The sequence below is a fragment of the Vipera berus genome, assembly GCF_964194415.1.
Source record: "Vipera berus genome assembly, chromosome: 6".
Classification (NCBI taxonomy): Eukaryota; Metazoa; Chordata; class Lepidosauria; order Squamata; family Viperidae; genus Vipera; species Vipera berus.
This window is the reverse complement of record NC_138208.1, coordinates 52,640,367-52,662,035: the sequence shown is the minus strand read 5'-3', so window position 1 is coordinate 52,662,035 and position 21,669 is coordinate 52,640,367. Positions and strand designations below refer to the sequence as shown.

General features: G+C 40.8%; 1 protein-coding gene across 1 annotated transcript in view; it reads left to right on the top strand.

Moving 5' to 3' along the window:
* The window catches only part of CEP290 (centrosomal protein 290), a 63,680-nt gene that overhangs the window by 37,477 nt on the left and 4,534 nt on the right, over window positions 1-21,669 (top strand). Inside the window, exons 37-50 of the mRNA XM_081330627.1 lie at window positions 379-486; window positions 4,673-4,872; window positions 5,039-5,252; window positions 7,942-8,079; window positions 11,240-11,461; window positions 12,330-12,455; window positions 12,684-12,829; window positions 13,327-13,482; window positions 15,923-16,046; window positions 17,073-17,207; window positions 18,343-18,429; window positions 19,408-19,572; window positions 20,377-20,499; window positions 20,953-21,125. Coding sequence (XP_081186753.1) covers window positions 379-486; window positions 4,673-4,872; window positions 5,039-5,252; window positions 7,942-8,079; window positions 11,240-11,461; window positions 12,330-12,455; window positions 12,684-12,829; window positions 13,327-13,482; window positions 15,923-16,046; window positions 17,073-17,207; window positions 18,343-18,429; window positions 19,408-19,572; window positions 20,377-20,499; window positions 20,953-21,125 — 2,117 coding nt within the window. The remainder of the gene's footprint in view (window positions 1-378; window positions 487-4,672; window positions 4,873-5,038; window positions 5,253-7,941; window positions 8,080-11,239; window positions 11,462-12,329; window positions 12,456-12,683; window positions 12,830-13,326; window positions 13,483-15,922; window positions 16,047-17,072; window positions 17,208-18,342; window positions 18,430-19,407; window positions 19,573-20,376; window positions 20,500-20,952; window positions 21,126-21,669) is intronic.

Sequence of the window (21,669 nt, the reverse complement as noted above, 5' to 3'; positions counted from 1 at the left end):
TGAAAAACACTCCTAGATAGGCATACAAAGAAATGAAACTAACAGGTTAGTAGGGGTGAAGAAGAAAAAAGAAACATAAGTAGGTCACATATTAGAGTTATACATAATCTTATTTGGAAAATGAAAAATGTGGAGAGTTAGTTTGGGTTTCTTTGTATTTCATAATAAATCTGATTTAGTATTTGAGTAGGAATAAGCCTGCAGAAAAAAAATGAGTCTAAATCACTGAATGAATTGAATGAATGAATATATGTGTGTATGTATATATGTGTGTGTGTGTGCATATATGTATGTATATAAAATCTGTTTTCATTACTTAGATAAATAGTGCAAATTATCAGTAGAGTCTATTATAAGAAATATAAATGTATTACTTAGGAACAAGAAGAAATTGCAAAGAAACATGAAGAGGACCTCAGAGTTCTGCATCAGAAATTGGATGTACATGTTGACAGTTCCTTTAATAAATTCAAGCAAACAGCTTTAGTAAGTATAATAAGTTTCATTTGATTCTAAACTAAATGCTTATGACATAAAGGTAAAATGGGAAAATTTTGTGCAGTCAACCAGAAGTTGAGTGGGTTTGGCATTTTTGTCCACCTGGGATGAAGTGATATTGTTTCTTGGTGTTCAAGGTATCGCTGCAGGATACCTGCAGGTATTCAGATAAAACTGCCTTTTGCAATTGACACATGCTGATTTTATCAATGCCAGTGGTGTTCAAGCGGTGCTTCAGTTGTATTGGGATTAGCCCAAGGCGCCTATCACCATTGATCCTATTTTTTTGTCATAGTTGCACATTATTATTGTTATTATTATTAGGCTAGCTATTGATGGAACTAACAGGTAGAGTTGACACTATTAACTTTTGATTTGGAGCAATTCATGTGAGGAAATAAATAGAAATGGACGCTCCGACCCTCTGTACTTCCCCCGAGGACCCGGGAGCGAAGGTGTGCAGCCTCCTATGCTCAGGCTGGTCTACCTAAATGCCAGGTCCGTAGCTAACAAGGCTCACCTTGTTCGTGACCTAGTGGAGAGTGAGCACGCGGACCTGGCTTGCATCACGGAAACCTGGCTGGGCCCAGAGGGTGGTGTCCCTCTGGTTGACCTCTGCCCGCCAGGTTTCCAGGTGCTGCACCAGCCTCGGGCCCATGGGAGGGGCGGAGGAGTGGCAGTAATCATCAGGGAGACCCTTAGCCCGCGAGAGACCACCGTCCCTCAGATAGCCGGGTGTGAGTCTCTCCTTCTGAGATACGGCCCAGGGGCGCAGTTGGGCCTGCTGCTGGCGTACCTACCACCTAATCGTGCAGCGGCAGCCCTGCCCGAGCTACTCGATGTCCTCTCAGGGTTGATGGTTGAATTCCCAAAACTCATGGTCTTGGGCGACTTTAACCTACCATCCCTGGGAGGATCGTCCGAACTAGCTCGGGAGTTCATGGCTTCCATGGCGGCCATGGACCTGTCGCAAATAATTTCTGGACCGACTCATGAGGGAGGCCACACCCCCGACTTGATCTTCTTGTCTGGACGGTGGCGTGATGATATCGGTGGGGGCGCCACGACCGTTACGCCCCTGTCATGGACCGACCATCACCTCCTACAGCTAGACTTCCCCTTTGCCACCCCCCGCCGTGGGTGCACGGTGCCAACCAGATGGTACCGCCCTAGGCGCCTAATGGACCCTGATAGGTTCCAGGCAGCGCTTGGGAACCCACATGCACTCCCTGCTCACAGTTCGGCGGACGCCTTAGTGGAAGCCTGGGAAAGGGCAGCCACGGAGCCTCTGGACCGAGTTGTACCCCTGCGGCCCCTGACCCGGCGCAGATCCCAGCGAGCCCCATGGTTCACCACGGAGCTCCGGGAGATGAAGCGTCGGAGACGGGGCCTAGAGAGCCGTTGGAGATCCAGTCGATCCGAATCCGACCGATTGCGACTAAGAATCCTCACCAGGCCTTATCTCGCAGCGATAAGGGTGGCGAAATCCAACTACTTTTCCACCCTCATCGCGTCCGCAGATAATCGCCCGGCTGCCTTGTTCAGAGTGACTCGCTCCCTACTGAACCAAGAGGTGAGAGAGGAACCCTTACAGGGTCGAGCCGAGGAATTCGGTCAATATCTGTTGGATAAAATCGCTCGGATTCGAACCGGCCTGGACTCCAACTGGGCAGAGTTGGAGGAACAGGACATGGACAGTCTTGTCGACGTCATCTGGGAGGAATTTGATCCTGTGACTCCGAAGGAAGTGGACAGGATTATGAGGAGGTTGAGCTCCTCCACATGCTTACTGGACCCGTGCCCTTCCTGGCTGGCTTATGCAGCTCGAGAGGGGACACGAGGCTGGTTTCTGGCGGTCATCTCTGCTTCTCTGAGTGAGGGTCACTTCCCCACCGCCTTGAAGGAGGCGGTGGTGAGACCTCTCCTCAAGAAGCCCACCTTGGACCCAACCTCATTGAATAACTTTCGTCCAGTCTCCAACCTTCGCTTCCTTGCGAAGGTTGTTGAGAGCGTGGTGGCGCATCAGCTTCCTCAGGTCCTGGATGAAGCAGTTTATCTAGACCCGTGCCAATCGGGCTTCAGGCCGGGCTACAGCACGGAGACGGCATTGGTCGCTCTGATGAATGATCTCTGGAGAGCCCGGGACAGGGGCCATTCCTCTGTCCTAGTCTTATTAGACCTTTCGGCGGCTTTCGATACCATCGACCATGGTATCTTGCTGTGGCGCCTCAGGGGACTGGGAGTGGGAGGCACGGTTCTGCGGTGGTTCTCCTCCTTTCTCCAGGGTCGCTCGCAGTCGGTGCTGGCAGGGGGACAGAGGTCGACCCCGAGGCCTCTCGTTTGCGGAGTCCCTCAGGGGTCGGTCCTCTCGCCTCTCCTGTTCAACATCTACATGAAACCGCTGGGTGAGATCATTCATGGTTTTGGAGTAGGGTACCATCAGTATGCTGATGACACCCAGCTTTTCATCTCAACTCCAAACAGTATCAGTGATGCCCTCGACGTGATGTCCCGCTGCCTGAAAGCGGTCCGGGAATGGATGGGGAGGAACAGGCTTCAACTCAACCCGGACAAGACTGAATGGCTGTACGTACCGGCAAGCCAGGATACTCAGATCATTCCATCCCTTAACATCGGGGATGAGTTATTACCCCCTGTTGATAGGGCCCGCAACCTGGGTGTCCTCCTAGACTCGCAGCTATCCCTGGAAGATCACATAGGAGCTGTGACCAAGGGGGCCTTCTCCCGGGTTCGACTAGTGCGCCAACTACGACCTTATCTGGACCTGGATGCCTTACGTACAGTCACCCATGCACTTGTGACCTCTCGCCTAGACTACTGTAACGCTCTCTACATGGGGCTGCCCTTGAGAGCCACTCGGAAGCTTCAACTGGTGCAAAGTGCAGCTGCACGGACACTTTTGGGGGCCTCCCGATACTCCCATATCACACCTCTCCTCCGTGAGCTGCACTGGCTTCCGGTTGCCTTCCGAGTGAAATTCAAGGTGCTAACAATGACATACAAAGCCCTACATGGCATGGGTCCGGACTACCTACGGGAGCACCTTCTGCCAACGTCAACACCCCTCCGTCCTGTGCGCTCCCACAGAGAGGGCCTCCTCAGGGTGCCACCGCTCAAGGAATGTCGGCTAGTGACCCCCAGGGGGAGGGCATTCTCAGTGGGTGCGCCAGCCCTCTGGAACTGCTTGCCTACCGAAATCCGGATGGCCCCCGACCTCCGCACCTTCCGGCGCGATTTAAAAACTTACCTGTTCCAGCAGTCCGGCCTGGCCTGATAGCTCTTGGGGTCTCAGTTGTTTTTACTATTGTTTTTCACTATTGTTCAATCTGTATACCTACCTTACTCTGTACACCGCCCCGGGTCCCTCGGGAGAAGGGCGGTATATAAGAACAAATAAATAAATAAATAAATAAATAAATAAATAAACAACAATAACCTGTACAGGTAGTCCTCAAATTACAACAGTTCGCTTAGTAACTGTTTAAAGTTACAACAGCATTGAAAAAAGTGACTTATGACCATTTTTCACATTTATGACCCTTTCAGCATACACATGGTCATGTGATTTACATTTGGATGCTTGACAACTGACTCATATTTATGATGGTTGCAGAGTGTTGGGATCACGTTTGCTACCTTCTGACCAGCAAAGTCAGTGAGGAATCCAGTCACTTAACAACTGTGTACTAATTTAACAACTGCAGTGCTTCACTTAAGAAATATGGAAGGAAGAGCCATAAAATGGGGCAAAACTCACTTAACAAATTTCTCACTTAGCAGCATAAATTTTTGGTTTGATTGCAGCCTTAAGTTGAGGACTATCTATATTTAAACTATAGGTATCTATATTAAAAATATCATTTCTTTGCATTTTGCGTTTGTTTCTTTAGTAACAGGAGTAAAATCTGTGATCTGAAGAAAATTATATCATCCTAATGATATCTTTAAGGAGAATATTTAAATCTATTGAAATTCTTGTGACTTTGAAAGTTCCTAATTTTGACTGATGTATATATTCTGAATTGAGAATCATACGAGCTAACTTAACCTCTTCTTACAAATGTATTGGCAAGAAACTTTGATTTTTGATTTTTGATGTTAAAATGAAATAAATGAGTACAGAAAGATTTATTTCAATATATTTGTTCTGCAGGAGTTGATTCAAAAGCCTTCTTTAGCTGTTCCAGCAAGTAAACATTTAATTCGACTGGCAGAACTGGAACAAACTATAGCAGAACAGGACAGCTCCCTTAATTCCCTCCTCAGCAAATTAAAGAAAACATCATCTGACTTACAGAAGCAAAAGCAGATAACTGCAGTAAAAATCAAGGAGTTTGATAACATCAGGGCCCAGTAAGTCTACACTGCATGGTTAGTTTTTAGAAAATCTTGACTGATTGCCTTGATTTATAATGGAGTCTTGTGTTGCATTGAATAATATTTGATTATTTCTTAGTCTACCTGGTGTTGCTCAGTTTAATAATGCAATTCAGTTTTATATATTATTTTGTTGCACTAGGCTTGAGGAGAAGCATCAAGATAGAGTTAAAAAACTACAAAATGAAATAGAAGAATTAAGGAGTTTGTTGTCAAAAATGGGACAAGAACTACTGAATGTAAAAAGTGAGTTGGAGATGCAAAGAGAAGCAAATAACAGGTCTCCAACAACTACAATGAAGAATCTAGTGGAGCGACTAAAGAATCAGCTAGCTTTAAAAGAGAAGCAACAAAAGGTAAGTATGATTATTTCACATTTTTTTGCAATTGTGAATTTGGGAGAGGAAGGGTGCAATCGTTAACAAGCTTTTTGATTAAGTACCGGTATATTATACAAAGACAGACAAAACCATTTTATAAGCCGGGGTGGCGAACCTATGTGGACGCGGAGCCATCCCTGTGGGCACGCGCGCCATCACCCTGGAAGGAGGCAGGGCCAGGCTCCTCCCCTCCGCTTCTCCACGTGCACCTGCGCTCTCTTTCTCTGCAATCTTGAGTCAGAGCAGATGCAAGAACTGGGCAGATCAGGGCTGGATGGTGGAGGCAGCTGCCAGCCGTGAGTCCAGGTAAGCCTGCAGAGCAATTTTTTGGGGATCCCCATGGCCAATCCAGGCAGCAGAGGCCTTTTACAAGCCTCTGGAGCTTGGATCAGGCCGCTGGGGTGCTGCAAAATTGCCCCATGGCTGTGGATTCGAGCTCGGGAAGGAAGGCAGGGCGATCCGTGCAGGGGGTGGGGGTGATAAAATGGCGGTGGCATGGCGATCTGTGTGGGAGAAAGAAGTGGTGGCAGCGGCAAGGAGATCCCTGCGGTGGGAACAGCAGTGGTGGCATGGCGATTCGTGCAAGGGGAGGAAATGGTGGTGGGGGAAAGGAGATCCGTGTGGCGGGTGGGGGGGAACAGCGGCGGCTTTGGGCAATCTTCCCTTCCCCTGCTATGGCAGGCAGCTACTCACTGTGCTGTGGGCCTTGCCTGGAACCCCTGGATGGCCACCGGGTGGCGGCAAGGAGACATCCCGGCTTCCCCTCGTTCCTGCTGGCCATCCGGGCTCTGTGGCCCAGTGCTCACCCTCCCCCCATAGGAGAAAGAGCCTGGAGGGAATGGCAGGGAGAGCTTGGAGCGAACGGGGGAATGTACAAATGCACAGAGGAGAAAGAGCTTGGAGGGAAAGGCAGAGCTTGGAGTGAACGGGGGAATGTGTGAATGCACGGAGGAGAGAGAGCCTGGAGGGAACGGAAGAGAGAGCTTGGAGCGAACGGGGGAATGTGCGAATGCATGGAGGAGAGAGTCTGGAGGGAAAGGAAGAGAGCTTTGAGCGAATGGAGGAATATGCGAATGCACAGAGGAGAGAGAGCTTGGAGGGAACGGAAGAGAGAGCTTGGAGTGAACAGGGGAATGTGCGAATGTACAGAGGAGAAAGAGCCTGGAGGGAACGGCAAAGCTTGGAGCAAATGGGGGAATAAATGTGTGAATGCACGGAGAAGAGAGACCCTTGAGGGAACGGCAGAGAGAGCTTGGAGCGAATGGGGGAATGTGCAAATCCACAGAGGAGAGAGAGCCTGGAGGGAACGGAAGAGAGAGTTTGGAGTGAACGGGAGAATGTGAGAATGCACAGAGGAGAAAGAGCCTGGAGGGAACGGCAGAGCTTGGAGTGAATGGGGGAGAGAGAGCCTGGAGGGAACACCAGAGAGAGCTTGGAGTGAAGGTGGCAGGGGGGAAAGTACAGAGCAGAAAGTGTTCATTCACACTTCCTGCCCCTCCCCTCTTTGCTCCAAGCTCTTTCTGCTCCCTTCATTCACACTTCCGGGGCACAGAGGGGGAGGGAGGGAAGGAATGTATGTATGTATGTGTGTGTGTATGTATATATTTGTGTATATGGATAGGTAGGTAGGTAGGTAGATAGATAGATAGATGGATGGATGGATGGATGGATGGATGGATGGATGGATGGATGGATAGATAGATAGTCCTTAATTTACAACAGTTCATTTAGTGACCATTCAAAGTTACAACAGCACTGAAAAAGTAATTTATGATCGTTTTCCACAGTTGCTACCTTTGCAGCATCCCCATGATCATGTGATCAAAATTCAGATGCTATATATATCTTGAGTATTTTTTTCATCTCCTCCCCTGGTCTCTTCCCTCCCTGATACAGCTGACAAAGTGAGAAAGAGCCTGTGGCCTAGAGGTCAACACAGCTGCCTAACGTGCAAGCAGCCCAGGTTCGAATCTCAGAAGGGTGTGGCTGGCTGATGAGAGCAAAGCAGCTTGAAATAGCTATACCAGTCTCCCTTTAATTCTTTGTTAGGAATCCAAATTTTTATATACAGATACAGATATGTGTGTGTGTGTGTGTGTGTGTGTATGTATGTATATAAAAACTATATATATATATATATATATAATTTTAGTTTTGTATACTGTTTTAGTTTTTCTTATTCCATCCCAGTTTTCGCTTAGTTTGTTAATATATATGTATGTATATGTATGTAGATCTTTGGTCATTCGGGTTTTTCCCCACGTAGAATTGGAGGTATCAGGGCAACGTTTCGACGAAATCTCATCTGTCATCAGGCTGAAGCCACTAGCCTGAGGATGACGGATGAGATTTTGTCGAAACGTTGCCCTGATACCTCCAATTCTACGTGGGGAAAAACCCGAATGACCAAAGATCTACATACAAACACCCGCGAAAACATGTATATGTATATGTATAATATTACATATAAATAAAATAAAATTTTCTGTAACCCTATCTATTACTTTTTGGGTTTATTCCAAGTAGTCACTCAAACACCTCAGGCAGAAAAGGTTGCATGTCCAGTTCTATAGAAAGTTAAATTCTGGGTTTATTTACCTTTACAAATACAATGACAGTTAATTTTCATATTTGCAGAGCTTATTCTTTTTAACAATATTTTTAGGCTTTGAGCAAGGCACTTCTGGAACTCCGAGCAGAAATGACAGCAGCTGCAGAGCAACAGATAATTTCTGTAGCATCACAAAAGGAGGCATATATGAATGTTCAGCAAATTGTTGACAAGCACACAAAGGAATTGAGGGTAAAAAAGAATTAGCATGCTTCCACAATATTGCTTAGTTTGTCTTCATACAATAGTAGTGTCTAGTAGCAATATATCCCACTTTGAAAATTGCATTTTTGTCCAAAAAAAAGTCACAGTTGGAATGTATGCATATTAAAGCTATAGCTGCTCCTAATTTAGCAACTACCTCAGTTAGCGACCGTTCGCAAATATTATGGTAATATAAAAAAATATTTTCTGACCAATGCATACATTTTGTTCATCTGACAACACTTGCCAAAGTGAAAGCAATATTGGTGTAGCTATATGAGAACTTAATCTGAATGAGGTAGCAACCAGCAATTCTCACAGTGGCTTTCCTTCAGTTATGTGTTTGTTTATTTTTCACTTTTCTGTACTGCCCATCTCCCTCAAAGAGAGACTGTGCAGTATATTTTGCTTAACAACCAAATAATTGGAACAGAAGTTTTTCATTAAATTAGGAGTGGATATATTTGCTTTTGGAAGGGACACGGTGGCTCAGTGGGTTAGGACGCTGAGCTTGTCGATCAGAAGGTCGGCAGTTTGGCGGGTCGAATCCTGAGTGCCGCGTAGCAGAGTGAGCGCCTGTTACTCGTCCCAGCTTCTGGCCACCTAGCATTTTGAAAGCACGTAAAAATGCAAGTAGAAAAATAGGGACCACTCCGGTGGGAAGGTAACAGCGTTCTGTGCGCCTTTGGTGTCTAGTCATGCCGGCCACATGACCACGGAGACGTCCTCGGACAAGCGCTGGCTCTTCGGCTTTGAAACGGAGATGAGCACCGGCCCCTAGAGTCGGAAACGACTAGCACGCATGTACGGGGGAACCTTTACCTTTATATTTGCTTTATTAGGTGGGATTTCAAAATACAGTATCTCTATGTCTGTATGTCTGTCTCTCTCTGTCTGTCTGTCTGTCTCTAAACTAAACAAATATTGGGAAATAGAAATGCTATTCATTTTTTCTTTTTGTCCTGGTGGCCCAGTACTTCAATCAGTTTTGGAGTCCAACATCTTTGATATTGGACATTCCAACCTGCTGAGACATAATTGTTCTTTTCTTTTTTTAAAAAAAAGGAATTGAAGGAGAGCTAGGAAATTATTGGTTTCTAGAAGTTTTTCTTGCCTAAAATTAAGAACTTAATGGCAATTGTTAATAAAAGTGGATCATTAATAGAAGAGGCAAGCTAGAATAAAAAAAATGGGGTATCTACAATTGTTTGGATAATTTTTGAAACTGAATTGAGAAAGCATATGAGTGATTACTATTTATTCAAAAGTTTCTGCTTAAGTTATTAACAGTTATCTGATAAGAGTTTTTGAAGCACATCATCAAGTTTATAAGAGGGCATTCACCTTTCTGGGTTTTAGATTCACAGTATTTATTGTGAAATGGTTATTTGATGCAGAAATATTATTTTCTTTTATCAAAGCATATCTATAACAGGTTAAACAGGAAAAACAGTATCAAAAGATTATATATCACCATGATATAACAATCACAGTCACATGCATTTCTGCTATATCAAGATATCTGAAATAACTGCTTAAATAAGTCTACCTGGATTATACAAAAATAGAAAGATGTATGTATAATACTTCCTATAACAAAAGACACTTTCCCAGAATGGAGCTGGGTATAGACTAATAAATTATTTTTACAGTCAGAAAGAAATATAATAGCTAAAATACCATTTCTGTTTGTTTGCTGTGGCATATTCAAAAGAATACCATTTGAAGTGCAATACAAGTATTGTAAACTGAGTTTTCATAGGAAAATACTTATTAACATAATGTATCAGAAAAGAATATGGTTCTGAATATTTTTCCTAGAAAAATAATAATAAATTGGAACATCATAGTATTTTGCAACAGTTTTGAATAATTAAAGAGATCTAGAGTATTGCAGTTCAGTTCTTCCAAAGGGCTAGCAGTTCAATTGCATTACAGCTTTAGCCAGGAAATAAAAGAAAAGGAAAAAAGAGAAGTAAATTTAAAAAAAAAATACCATGGCTCACAAATAGTTTGTGAATATTTTGAACTTTTCAGTAGGATATTTTTGACTGGTTTGTTCAACTGGGTTCTCTTTCTCTAGTTTTAAGATTTATGAGGAAAATAAATCTCACTTTAAATCATAAAAAGGTAACGGTAAAGGTTCCCCCGCACATGCGTGCTAGTCGTTTCCAACTCTAGGGGCCGGTGCTCATCTCCGTTTCAAAGCCGAAGAGCCAGCGCTTATCTGAGGACGTTTCCGTGGTCATGTGGCCAGCATGACTAGACGCCAAAGGCGCATGGAACGCTGTTACTTTCCCACCATAGTGGTCCTATTTTTCTACTTGCATTTTTACGTGCTTTCGAACTGCTAGGTTTGCAGAAGCTGGGATGAGTAACAGGCGCTCACTCTGCTATGCGGCACTTGGGATTCGACCTGCCAAACTGCCGACCATCTGATCAACAAGCTCAGCGTCCTAACCCACTGAGCCACCGCGTCCCTTTTCCTTAAGTCATATTTACACAGAAATATTGAAAATTCAAAAGGTTTAAAAAAAATTTAAGCACCATTGTAACGTTCTTCACCTCAGTCATTGATCTCGGATGGCCTATAACAATAAAATATAAAGTCATTAGAAAACCATCTAACCAAAACAGAAACTCCTAAAATCAATATTGATCCATAAAACAATATATAATCACCAGACAGTGTAGATTGTAGCCTTGACTGCTGCCAGTCTTATTTTCTAGGTCTTGTAGAATATGTTTTTACCTGTTTCTTCCTGCAGTAGGAATGGCTGCATTTGATATGCAACTGAAATCTGGGCAGAGGTTTTCCTGTTTTCCTATTCAAGGTTCCTATTCAAGCAGGAACCATTAAACTAGAAAACCCTCTTAGAGATCCTCTTCTCAGATAAAGCGAATTGTAAAATCATAGTCAGCAAAAGTAGATAATATTGGGAAAATGGATGCAGTGATAAAAAGCAATTTCTATTTTGAATTGGGAACCATAAATACAACTGAATTTTCCTGTGTTTTGCAACTAGGTTAAGATCCTATCTTCTATTGTCAAAAATTAATGCTTTCAACCTTTTTTTTCTATGAATTTAATGCTGTCATTCATTATTTGGGTGTCCTGAATATTAATTAATATATATTAATTTCGTAGGGTCAGATAGAAGATTTAAACGACCAACTTTTGAAACATAAAGATGCTCTTAAACTAAGCAAAAATAAGGAGAGGTCTCTGTTGGATGATATGGATGATTTAAATCAAGAACTTCAGAAAAAAATGAAAGCCTACACTAAAGTTCTAAGGGAGAAAGATGATATTGAAAAAGAGAATGAAGAACTGAAAAAGCAGAATAAAAGATTAACTAGTTCAATTCAGGTAACTAATCCTTTTTACCCTAGGATATTTTTTGTGTTATATTTTTTTAGCACTGCAATTGATCATCCAGTGATCAAGCAGGTCACTCTGCATTCATGCAGAAATCTGCTTAGAGCACATTTGTTAAGTCATCTAGGTTTCTTTTTTTAAGCTTGAAGAATATTTTCATGTGTTTCCTGCATCTTGTTTTATATCATTTCAGTAACTGAAGTTCCATCTACATATATTTTATAGTTTAATATAGTTAAACTGTAACTATAGTCACAAACTCTTAACGTGTATGCAATATCCATTTTTTTCAAATGAACTTGCAAAATTACTGATTATGAAATATTCATACTTGTCAGACTGTCCTTATACTAATGCTGTAGTACTATATCAGTTGTGATGTACCGAAACTATAACTATAAGACCCGTTGGAAGCGGCCAATGCCAATAAAAGAGAATTTATACGTAGCTCAGGCTTGAACTGAAGGGTCCTTGGTGTTCTCTGAGCTTAGTGGTTTTCTTGCAGACATTTCGTTATCCAAACTAGGTAACATGGAGCCTTGGTGGAACAGTGGGCTAATGCCTCCTTAAGTAACACCAGCTGCCTGCAATTAGTGCAGGTTCGCATCCCACCAGGCTCAAGGTTGACTCAGCCTTCCATCCTTCCGAGGTAGGTAAAATGAGGACCCAGATTGTTGGGGGCAATTAAGCTGTCTTTGTAATAATGCCGCTTGGGGGGGGGGGCAAAAGCCCTAACAAGCAGGCATATACATAGAATGAAGGCTACTGCTAAGCTTGTAAGCCGCCCTGAGTCTTCGGAGAAGGGCGGGATATAAATGTAATTAAAAAAAAAAAAAACAAGCTATTCCTTATTTTTCAGGGCAAGGCTGATGAGCAAACTCTGACAGATGAACTTCAAAGAAAAATAAAAAGAATGGAAACAGAGCTTGGAAAGAAGAGTGATGAATCAGAAAAAAAGAACGCAAGAGAGGAAAGGGTGTTGAAAGTACGATATAAATTGTCTTTAGCCAGTATGACTTATCTCTGACATGTTATCCCCCCCATATTTTGTAATTATATATGGTATTTGTATTGAAAGGAATGTTTTATATATAGTATTTGTTTATGCATGCAGAGGCACATATTTTCAAGAAATGTATGCTTCATTAGAGACTGATAAATTGCCAGCCTTTAAAGGGGAAGATTGTTCAATTTGTTTTTCTTCACTTTATAGAGCCCAAGGGAAGAATTAATTAGATGGGAGGAATGTAAAAAATGGCAGACCAAAGCCGATGGGATGAGAAACAAGCTCAAAGAAAAAGAAAAGGAGATAGAATCCCTAAGCAAACAGCTTAACACAATAAAGGAACTTTTTTCCAAGTTAGTTTTTTATTTTTACATTTTTATTATTTATGATATCAAAACTCATTGAAGTTTAAATGTATTTGATAAAGAATTGATCTCCTATGAAAAATATTTTCTGAGCCATAATATATTTTTCACATTAGTAAATGCATTTTACAATCTTACTACTTCATCGGAAATCACAAGGAACTACTAAAAGTAATCATTAACAAAAATTGAAATTAAATATGGTGTAAAACATTCATATATATATATATATATATATAATTCAGAGTAATATATTAACGTGAATAGCATATCTTTTTTATCAAATTGCTTCTAGAGCACACCTTGGAGATACTTTTGTAAACAGTGTTCTTCATTAAAAAAATTTGAAAATGGATAAAGTAAACTCTTCAAGGGTTTGTTTTAATGGGATATATATCAAATATATATTAAGAACATTTAATTTTACATATTTGATCCACATGAAAGCAAGTATACTACTGCATTAATAAAAATACATATTTCAGGGGTGAAAAAGAAAAGAATGCTTTGCAAAAGAAACTCAAAAGCTGCAGTGTTACTGTTGATCATGTAATGGGAGTCAGAGCATCTGAATCAGAGCGAGAGTTGGAAGAGCTTCGTAAACGAAATATGGATCTGGAAAATGAGATTGTTCACCTGAAGTAAGAAAAAAATTCAGTTTTATTATCTTAGACATTGAATGAAAGGGTTGTTAAGCAAGATGTCATGTGACTGCCCATGTAACTGCTTTGCTCAAAGACCACAATCCTGGCACTTCCGGTTGCTGATGTTAAGTGATCATGCATATTGTTAAGCAGATGAAGTCCTTGGTAAAGAGTGTGGGATGCCTCAGAAAGGTGGTGGTGGTGGGACTCTGGGAGGTTCTGGACAGTAGCTGAAAATCCTCCTTGCCAAAATCCAAGCAGGATTTTCGGCCCCTGAGAAACACTCATGCACAAACTGCACCAGCCCACCTAAAGATAGGTATCACACCTGAGGTACCTCATGATTTTTATCTTATTGTCCTGGTTCTCTGCTTTCTGATTGTCTTGTCTCTTGGACAGGGGTGTCAAACTCAATTTCATTGAGGGCCGCATCAGCATTGCAATTGCCCTCAGGGGGCCGGGTGGGCGTGGCCTGGGTGGGCGTGGCCTACTGGGTGGGCATGGCTAAAGTTCACATGGCCTACTGGGTGGGCGTGGCCAGCTCTACATCGTTCGCATCAAGGGTGCCTATGGGGGCCTGGGCAGGAGTGGGACAGATCTGAGGGTCTCTGGCAGAAGGAGGGTCTCTGGGCCAGGGCCAAGGCAGTGGGGGCCGTTCCCTCACTGTTTCCAGGATGGCTTCGCGGGCCACATGAAACCACTTCGGGGGCCGGATCTGGCCCCCGGGCCTTGTGTTTGACATGTCTGCTCTAGGGGCTGGCTGAAAGAACTGCCTTGCAAAAGATGCCAGCTCCCTTCTTTGTGTGGATGGGAACATCTTCAGCAGGATGCAGGAACCAAGCTCAGATATTCATTTTTCCACCCCACTGAAGGAGTTGAGCTCCTCTGATGAACTCAGCTATAGCTCATGAAAGCATATGCCTTCAAATAAATCTTGCTAAATCTTCAGAATTTGGACTGGTGACTTGGTCATTAAGCAAAGCAATTACTAAGTGAAAATCATGTGACTGCAACTGTACTTACTATTTTATATCAGCTTTCCTTTGACTTACAGTGTCAGGATACAATCCCAAATAGCAGGGAAATTTTCCAGAACTTAAGTCAAGTTATATTCCTTTGCTCTTTGGAATGCTCAAGCTGATGCTGGGATAATTAGAAGGGAATTAATGTTTGTTTTTACATTCACTGGAGAGAAAGGGATTACTAGAGAGTAAGCAGGCACATAATGGGGAATGCACAACCGTAACCCTAGTTTCTGCTCTTTGCCTAATGACCTGTTTAGGAGACAAATAAAGCCTTTAGTGTAAAACTTAAATTTTAGGTAGCAGCTGCAGCTGGCTTAAGGGTTCTAATCAACTAAAGTCACAAAGCTGACCATGTTAAGCTGCAGTTAGCACTTTTAGAGATGCACTGCAGAGAAAAGCAACATAGGAATAGATAGCTTGTTTAAGAAATCTCTCCACTCTGTAAGGAGAGGGGGAACAATTGATGAGGCATAGAACAATGTGTACTGACTAAGTGTAATGGTAAAAGAGAGAGATGCTGTGAGTGATCTCAAAGTTACTTTTTCATCACTGTTGTAACTGCGTGAACATTGTCTGAGGCAGTCACTAAGTGAGAATTACCTGTACATATTTCTGTACTAACTTTTGCTCCTTCATATAGCCTTGGTGGAGCAGTGGGCTAATGCCTCCTTAAGTAACACCAGCTGCCTGCAATTAGTGCAGGTTCGCATCCCACCAGGCTCAAGGTTGACTCAGCCTTCCATCCTTCCGAGGTAGGTAAAATGAGGACCCAGATTGTTGGGGGCAATTAAGCTGACTTTGTAATAATGCCGCTTGGGGTGTGTGTGAAAGCCCTAATAAGCAGGCATATACATAGAATGAAGGCTACTGCTAAGCTTGTAAGCCGCCCTGAGTCTTCGGAGAAGGGCGGGATATAAATGGAATAAAAATAAAAATAAATTATATATATATATATATATATATATATATATATATATATATATATATATACACACACACACACACACACACACACACATTCTTTGAAAGAATTCAGTGATTTTTAAGCTAGCTTGCTATTCAGCATAATACTCCTGTCGATTAATGTTAAAAAACTTAATAGGTCTGATTTTTTAAATATCTGGATAGGGGACTTTTTATGAAATGGGTTAGGGACAGTTGAGAAGCAACTGAGAGGAATGGCAATTTTTTATTTTTGCCAAGAATTCTTCATTAAAATGTATGTAAAGTCAGTGGGAGTCCAATTCAACTCAAAGAAGACTTTTTCTTTTTATCTAATGTTTATTTATGATTAAATCAACTTTTATCATACAACCTTATCACATAGTCACACAAATATAAGTTATGTGAAATATGAATCACTTGTCAAATTGTGCAGTTCTTAAATAATATCTTTCCATTTGTATATCAAGAACACAATATGCTGTCCCTCGAGATACTGTTGTGGAAGATTTGCACTTAAAAAACAGATATCTACAAGAAAAACTGCTAGTACTAGAGAAACAGCTTCCCCGAGACACTTGTTCAAGGCCATCAGTAAGTTAACCTTATAATCATGTCTTTTCAAGATAAAATTCTTTGCTATGGTAGATTATAAGTTCCCGTGATTTTGACCGTGTTTTATGATTGTGTATTTTAGTGCAATATTTGTGTGTTGTAATTTTAAAGTTAGCACCAACAATTAAGAGCCTTGGTGGAGCAGTGGGCTAATGCCTCCTTAAGTAACACCAGCTGCCTGCAATTAGTGCAGGTTCGCATCCCACCAGGCTCAAGGTTGACTCAGCCTTCCATCCTTCCGAGGTAGGTAAAATGAGGACCCAGATTGTTGGGGGCAATAAGCTGACTTTGTAATAATGCCGCTTGGGGTGTGTGTGAAAGCCCTAATAAGCAGGCATATACATAGAATGAAGGCTACTGCTAAGCTTGTAAGCCGCCCTGAGTCTTCGGAGAAGGGCGGGATATAAATGGAATTAAAATAAAAAAAATAAATAAATAAATTATAAGTGCATTTTATGCTATTTGTTATTTAGAGAGCCAGTTTAGTGTAATGGATAATGCATTAGGCTGGAAACCAGGAGTGTGAGTTCTAGCTCCAGCTTAGGGACAAAGCATCTGGATGGTCTTGGACTATTCCCAACCTTGCCAAGGAAAGTGCAGGGAGTTGTCCTGCAGTTGTCCAGAATGGGATATGATTGAAGGGAAGGGGAAAAAATATATTATTTCATTTATGTTGTTTCTGTAAACTATTCAGCTTGCTGAAATGTGATATATTAGTCTTTTAAATAATAGGCTATAGATTTACTTTTTGACATCTTGGGTTTTATATGCTGCCTTGGCAAGATCATGTTTTTAATAAAAAGTGCAAATAAGTATGAAGGGATTATATACAAATTTTCTTTAGAGTAGCAGTTGCTTCCTTGCTTCCTGTCAAAATTATGGGTAATATAGCATAATATAGTAATATAGTTGGGTTCCATTTGTTCTTTAATACTATTTTTATTTGTAAAATATCTTAAAATGCCAACTATTAAACATTTATTATAACTTAACCTTCTTCTGAAGACATCAGGGATAGGATCAGATGATCAACATCAGAAAGAACAAGAGCTTCAAAAGGAGAATCTAATATTGTCATCTGAAAATATGGAGTTACGATTCCAGCTAGAACAAGCCAATAAGGACTTGCCAAGATTAAAGGTATCTATTTTTATTTTATGAATTTGATGTTCTGCAGAAAATTAATATGTTTCAGATTTTTTTAAAAAAAAATGTATTTGTAACACATATATCAATGGATCAATTTCTCTATATATGACTGTATCTTAGATTAAGTTATTGGAAATAAATTATTTCACAAAGATCCTTTTATGAGATATGACTATCATTGTACATCACACAACAATAGCCTTTGCTTTGAAGAAATTTATATATACATCTCATTAAAATTAATCTTGATCAGGCATTTAACATCAAAATATTTGTACGATTTTTGTTTAGATTCTGGATTTACCTATTGAATTCTGCTGAGTACATGGTTCCTTTTCTCTTAGTTATGGCATTGGTTTTTATACTATTTTACTGTGATTACAGTAAACTGGTTTTATCACTGCTTCCTCCTTTTTCCAAAAGCTTTGGAATATCGAAATGTCTAGTGATTAACGAGAACACAATCTTTATGAATTATTATCCTGAATAACGTAGCGTTCACATTCTTCTTTCATAGTGTAAATTGTCTGATTCAAAAGTTAACAGATTCTTGTCACAGAGTGACGTAGTTTTGCTTTGGTATCATGAGTGTAAATAATTACAGTAGTTAAATACATACTGTAAATCATTAGAATTATTATTAATAATTAAGTATTTAGTAGCAGAGTGAGCGCCTGTTATTCGTCCCAGCTTCTGCCAACCTAGCAGTTCGAAAGCACGTAAAAAATGCAAGTAGAAAAATAGGGACCACTACGGTGGGAAGGTAACAGCGTTCCGTGCGCCTTTGGCGTCTAGTCATGCTGGCCACATGACCACGGAGACGTCCTCGGACAAGCGCTGGCTCTTCGGCTTTGAAACGGAGATGAGCACCGGCCCCTAGAGTCGGAAACGACTAGCACGCATGTGCGGGGGAACCTTTACCTTTACCTTTATATAACTTGAAAGAAGTTCTTTGTGAATATACGTATAATCCTTCGTTGCATGCATCCTGATACCTTTGTAATAGAATGGATATTGCAGAGAAGGCTAATTTCTTTATGCATCTTTTGAATTTTCCATTTTACCATATATTTTTATTTTTAGAAGTATTCCATAGAATGAGATTATCACTTTATTTTTTCGATAGAATCAAGTAGCTGATTTAAAAGAAATGTGTGAGCTCCTGAAGCAAGAAAAGGGAGAAGCTGAACGGAAATTAGGCAATGTCAGAGGGGTAAGATTATATGATAGAACTTGTAAAAGAGGTACAGGAATGAATCCTAAAAATACTAAGTACTTGTATTAACTGCATTAAAATATAGCAGACCTTTGGCTTTCAGCAATGAAGGGTTTCTTATCCCAAGGTAGAGAAATATGATTTGTTTGCCTTAAGCATGAGATTTACTAAAAACTGACACATTTTTTCTGATTATTGGTGGGGATATTAATATAGTACAGGGGTGTCAAACTCAATTTCATTGAGGGCCGCATCAGCATTGCGGTTGCCCTCAGGGGGCCGGGTGGGTATGGCCTGGGTGGGTGTGGCCTCCTGGGTGGGTGTGGCTAGAGTGCGTATGGCCTACTGGGTGGGCGTGGCCAGCTCTACATTGTTCACATCAAGGGTGCCTATGGGACCTGGGCAGGAGTGGGACAGATCTGAGGGTCTCTGGCAGAAGGAGGGTCTCGGCCAGGGCCAAGGCAGTGGGGGCCGTTCCCTCACTGTTTCCAGGATGGCTTTGTGGGCCACATGAAACCACTTTGCGAGCCAGATCCGGCCCCCGGGCCTTGTGTTTGACATGTCTGATATAGTAGATGTAAATAACTTCTCATAAGTTATGCCTTGTAGAGTTCCTTGTCACAATATGAAGCCAAAATAGGTTTGCTTTCATCTGTTTCACTGCAAAATAATTTGTTCATATTGTTCCTGCAAGTACTTCACATCCTGCAATGTTACAAAGAACATAATAAAGTAATTGGTTTGCAGTTTTTTATTATACCTCATATCTGTATTATGTAACTATAGAGTGATAATACCACTTATTCTAAACGGTACTATATAATATTGAACTAAATATCTGTAGCAAGGAGATATCACAAATAAAAAATATATAGTTAGAAAATATTTTATTGGAGCCTATGTAATAAAAATGGTATTTTTAGATTAATAGATAATATGATATAATATTATATGGTCTCTTATTTATTCATATAGGCTGGAAGAAGTGGAAAAACAATTCCAGAATTAGAGAAAACAATTGGCTTGATGAAAAAAGTTGTAGAGAGAGTCCAAAGAGAAAATGAAGAACTAAAAAGGGCCGCTGGAGTAGTCTCAAATGAAAAAGTTGCCAGACTTGAGCAAGAAAATGAGGACTTAAGGGTAATGTATGCTACTTTAATAGAGATGCGGTGGCTCAGTGGGTTAGGACACTTAAGCTTGTCGACCAGATGGTCGGCAGTTTGGCGGGTCGAATCCCGAGTGCTGCATAACAGAGTGAGCGCCTGTTACTTGTCCCAGCTTCTGCCAACCTAGCAGTTCAAAAGCACATAAAAATGCAAGTAGAAAAATAGGGACCACTACGGTGGGAAGGTAACAGCGTTCCGTGCACCTTTGGTGTCTAGCCATGCCGGCCACATGACCACGGAGACGTCCTTGGACAAACGCTGGCTCTTTGGCTTTGAAACGGAGATGAGCACCGGCCCCTAGAGTCGGAAATGACTAGCACGCATGTGCGGGGGAACCTTTACCTTATTTTAAAGGCTTTTTATTTTAATATTTAATCTGAAAAATATACAGTGATTATGAAGGTTGTCTCCTTACTCCTGAGCTTACAAAGGTCCCTCAAGACCTGGTTGAGGTCCTTGGGATCCCAGAACTCGTGAGGTGGCTCTCTTATTAATATCCCTTCATCTATTATTTTTCCTGTTTTAGCTCTGCTTTTAGAACTTCTAATTATAAATTATGAGTTTGGAGTACACTAATCATTCTAGAAGTTGAATAATACAATGTAAATGAAAACATTTTTTTTAGAAAAAACTATTTTAAGTAAATACAATATGCTTCTGTAGAAATTGATAAGAGCTTTACCATATACAAATAGATACCGTCCTGTTTTAGATTTTAATAATATGAACAATTTGTGATATAATATTCCTTTTTTTCATTTATTTTTAAAATACTAAGTCTGAAATGGAAAAACTGAAACTTCACTTTGGAAGTGAACTAAGTGCACGTTATGAACTGAAGACTAAAGGCACAGAAAAAATCATTGCTGAAAATGACAGAATACGTAAGGAGCTGAAAAAGGTAAATATATAACATTGTATAGATATTGTCTGAAAAAATTTCAATATAGCTTGATTCTATCGGGTTGGGTACCAGCATTTTTGAGGAAGCAACTTTATTTTTTAAAAAAATATTGCTATAGATTATTAATCTATACATTATTACTTATAACATTTGAAATTATTCCAAGTATTATAAATAAGCATGTCTCAGTCTTTCCCATTTTGAAAACAGAACCCTTAATCTTGATACAGAAACAAATCATGGCTTTAGATCCTGATTAGTAAGGATTAGTAAATTGGAATAATTAAACTAAACCACATTCTTTCGGATTTAATGGAAAATTAGTTTCAGGAAATAGGATTTGTTGTGGCATATGCTTCAATGATAAGATAGGAACTTATCATAGTGTTTATTCCAAGCTTAGTTTGGAAACATATTTCAATTTGTTTAATACATTTTTTATGTCAATAGGAAGTAGAAAATGCAGAAAAACTGCGAATGGCAAAGAATAACCTTGAAATAATAAATGAGAAACTGAATGTGGAATTGGAAGAAACAACAAAGAAATTAAACTTAGCAGAAAGCAGAATCCCAAAACTTGAAGATGCTGACACCAAGAACTGGAAATCCATTGTTATAACAAGGTACAGGTTGCTGTCTGTAAATAGCCATTCATTCAATAATCTAAATTGTGACAGCATTAAATGAGTGGTACTTACAACCAGTACTTCAAGTTTTAGCTTTTACAGCACTTCCGTGGTCATGTGGATGTGATCTGGGCATTTGACAACCAGCTCACACAATAGTTGCAGCATCCCACAGTCACATGTTTACCATTTCTGACATTCTCTGCTGGCTTCCTATGAACAGAGTTGTGGGGAAGGTGACATGGAAGATTGCAAATTCTGCTGCTATTTTTTCTCCTCAAGAAGCTGGCAGAAGTCACGATCCTCGCTGAATGGCCCTTGATTTTCACTTAACAATGATAATGGGATTGTCAGGATTGCTATTGCTGAATGACATGGTCATATGATGCCTTGCTTTATGATCACATAATTTAGCAATAGAAATTCTGGTCCCAATTATCATTGTAAAGTAAGGGCTAACTATAAAACTAAATAATGGAATATATATATATCCATTTCCCCCAAGATTTCAAAAACTGTTAATTTATTTTTCAAGTTTATT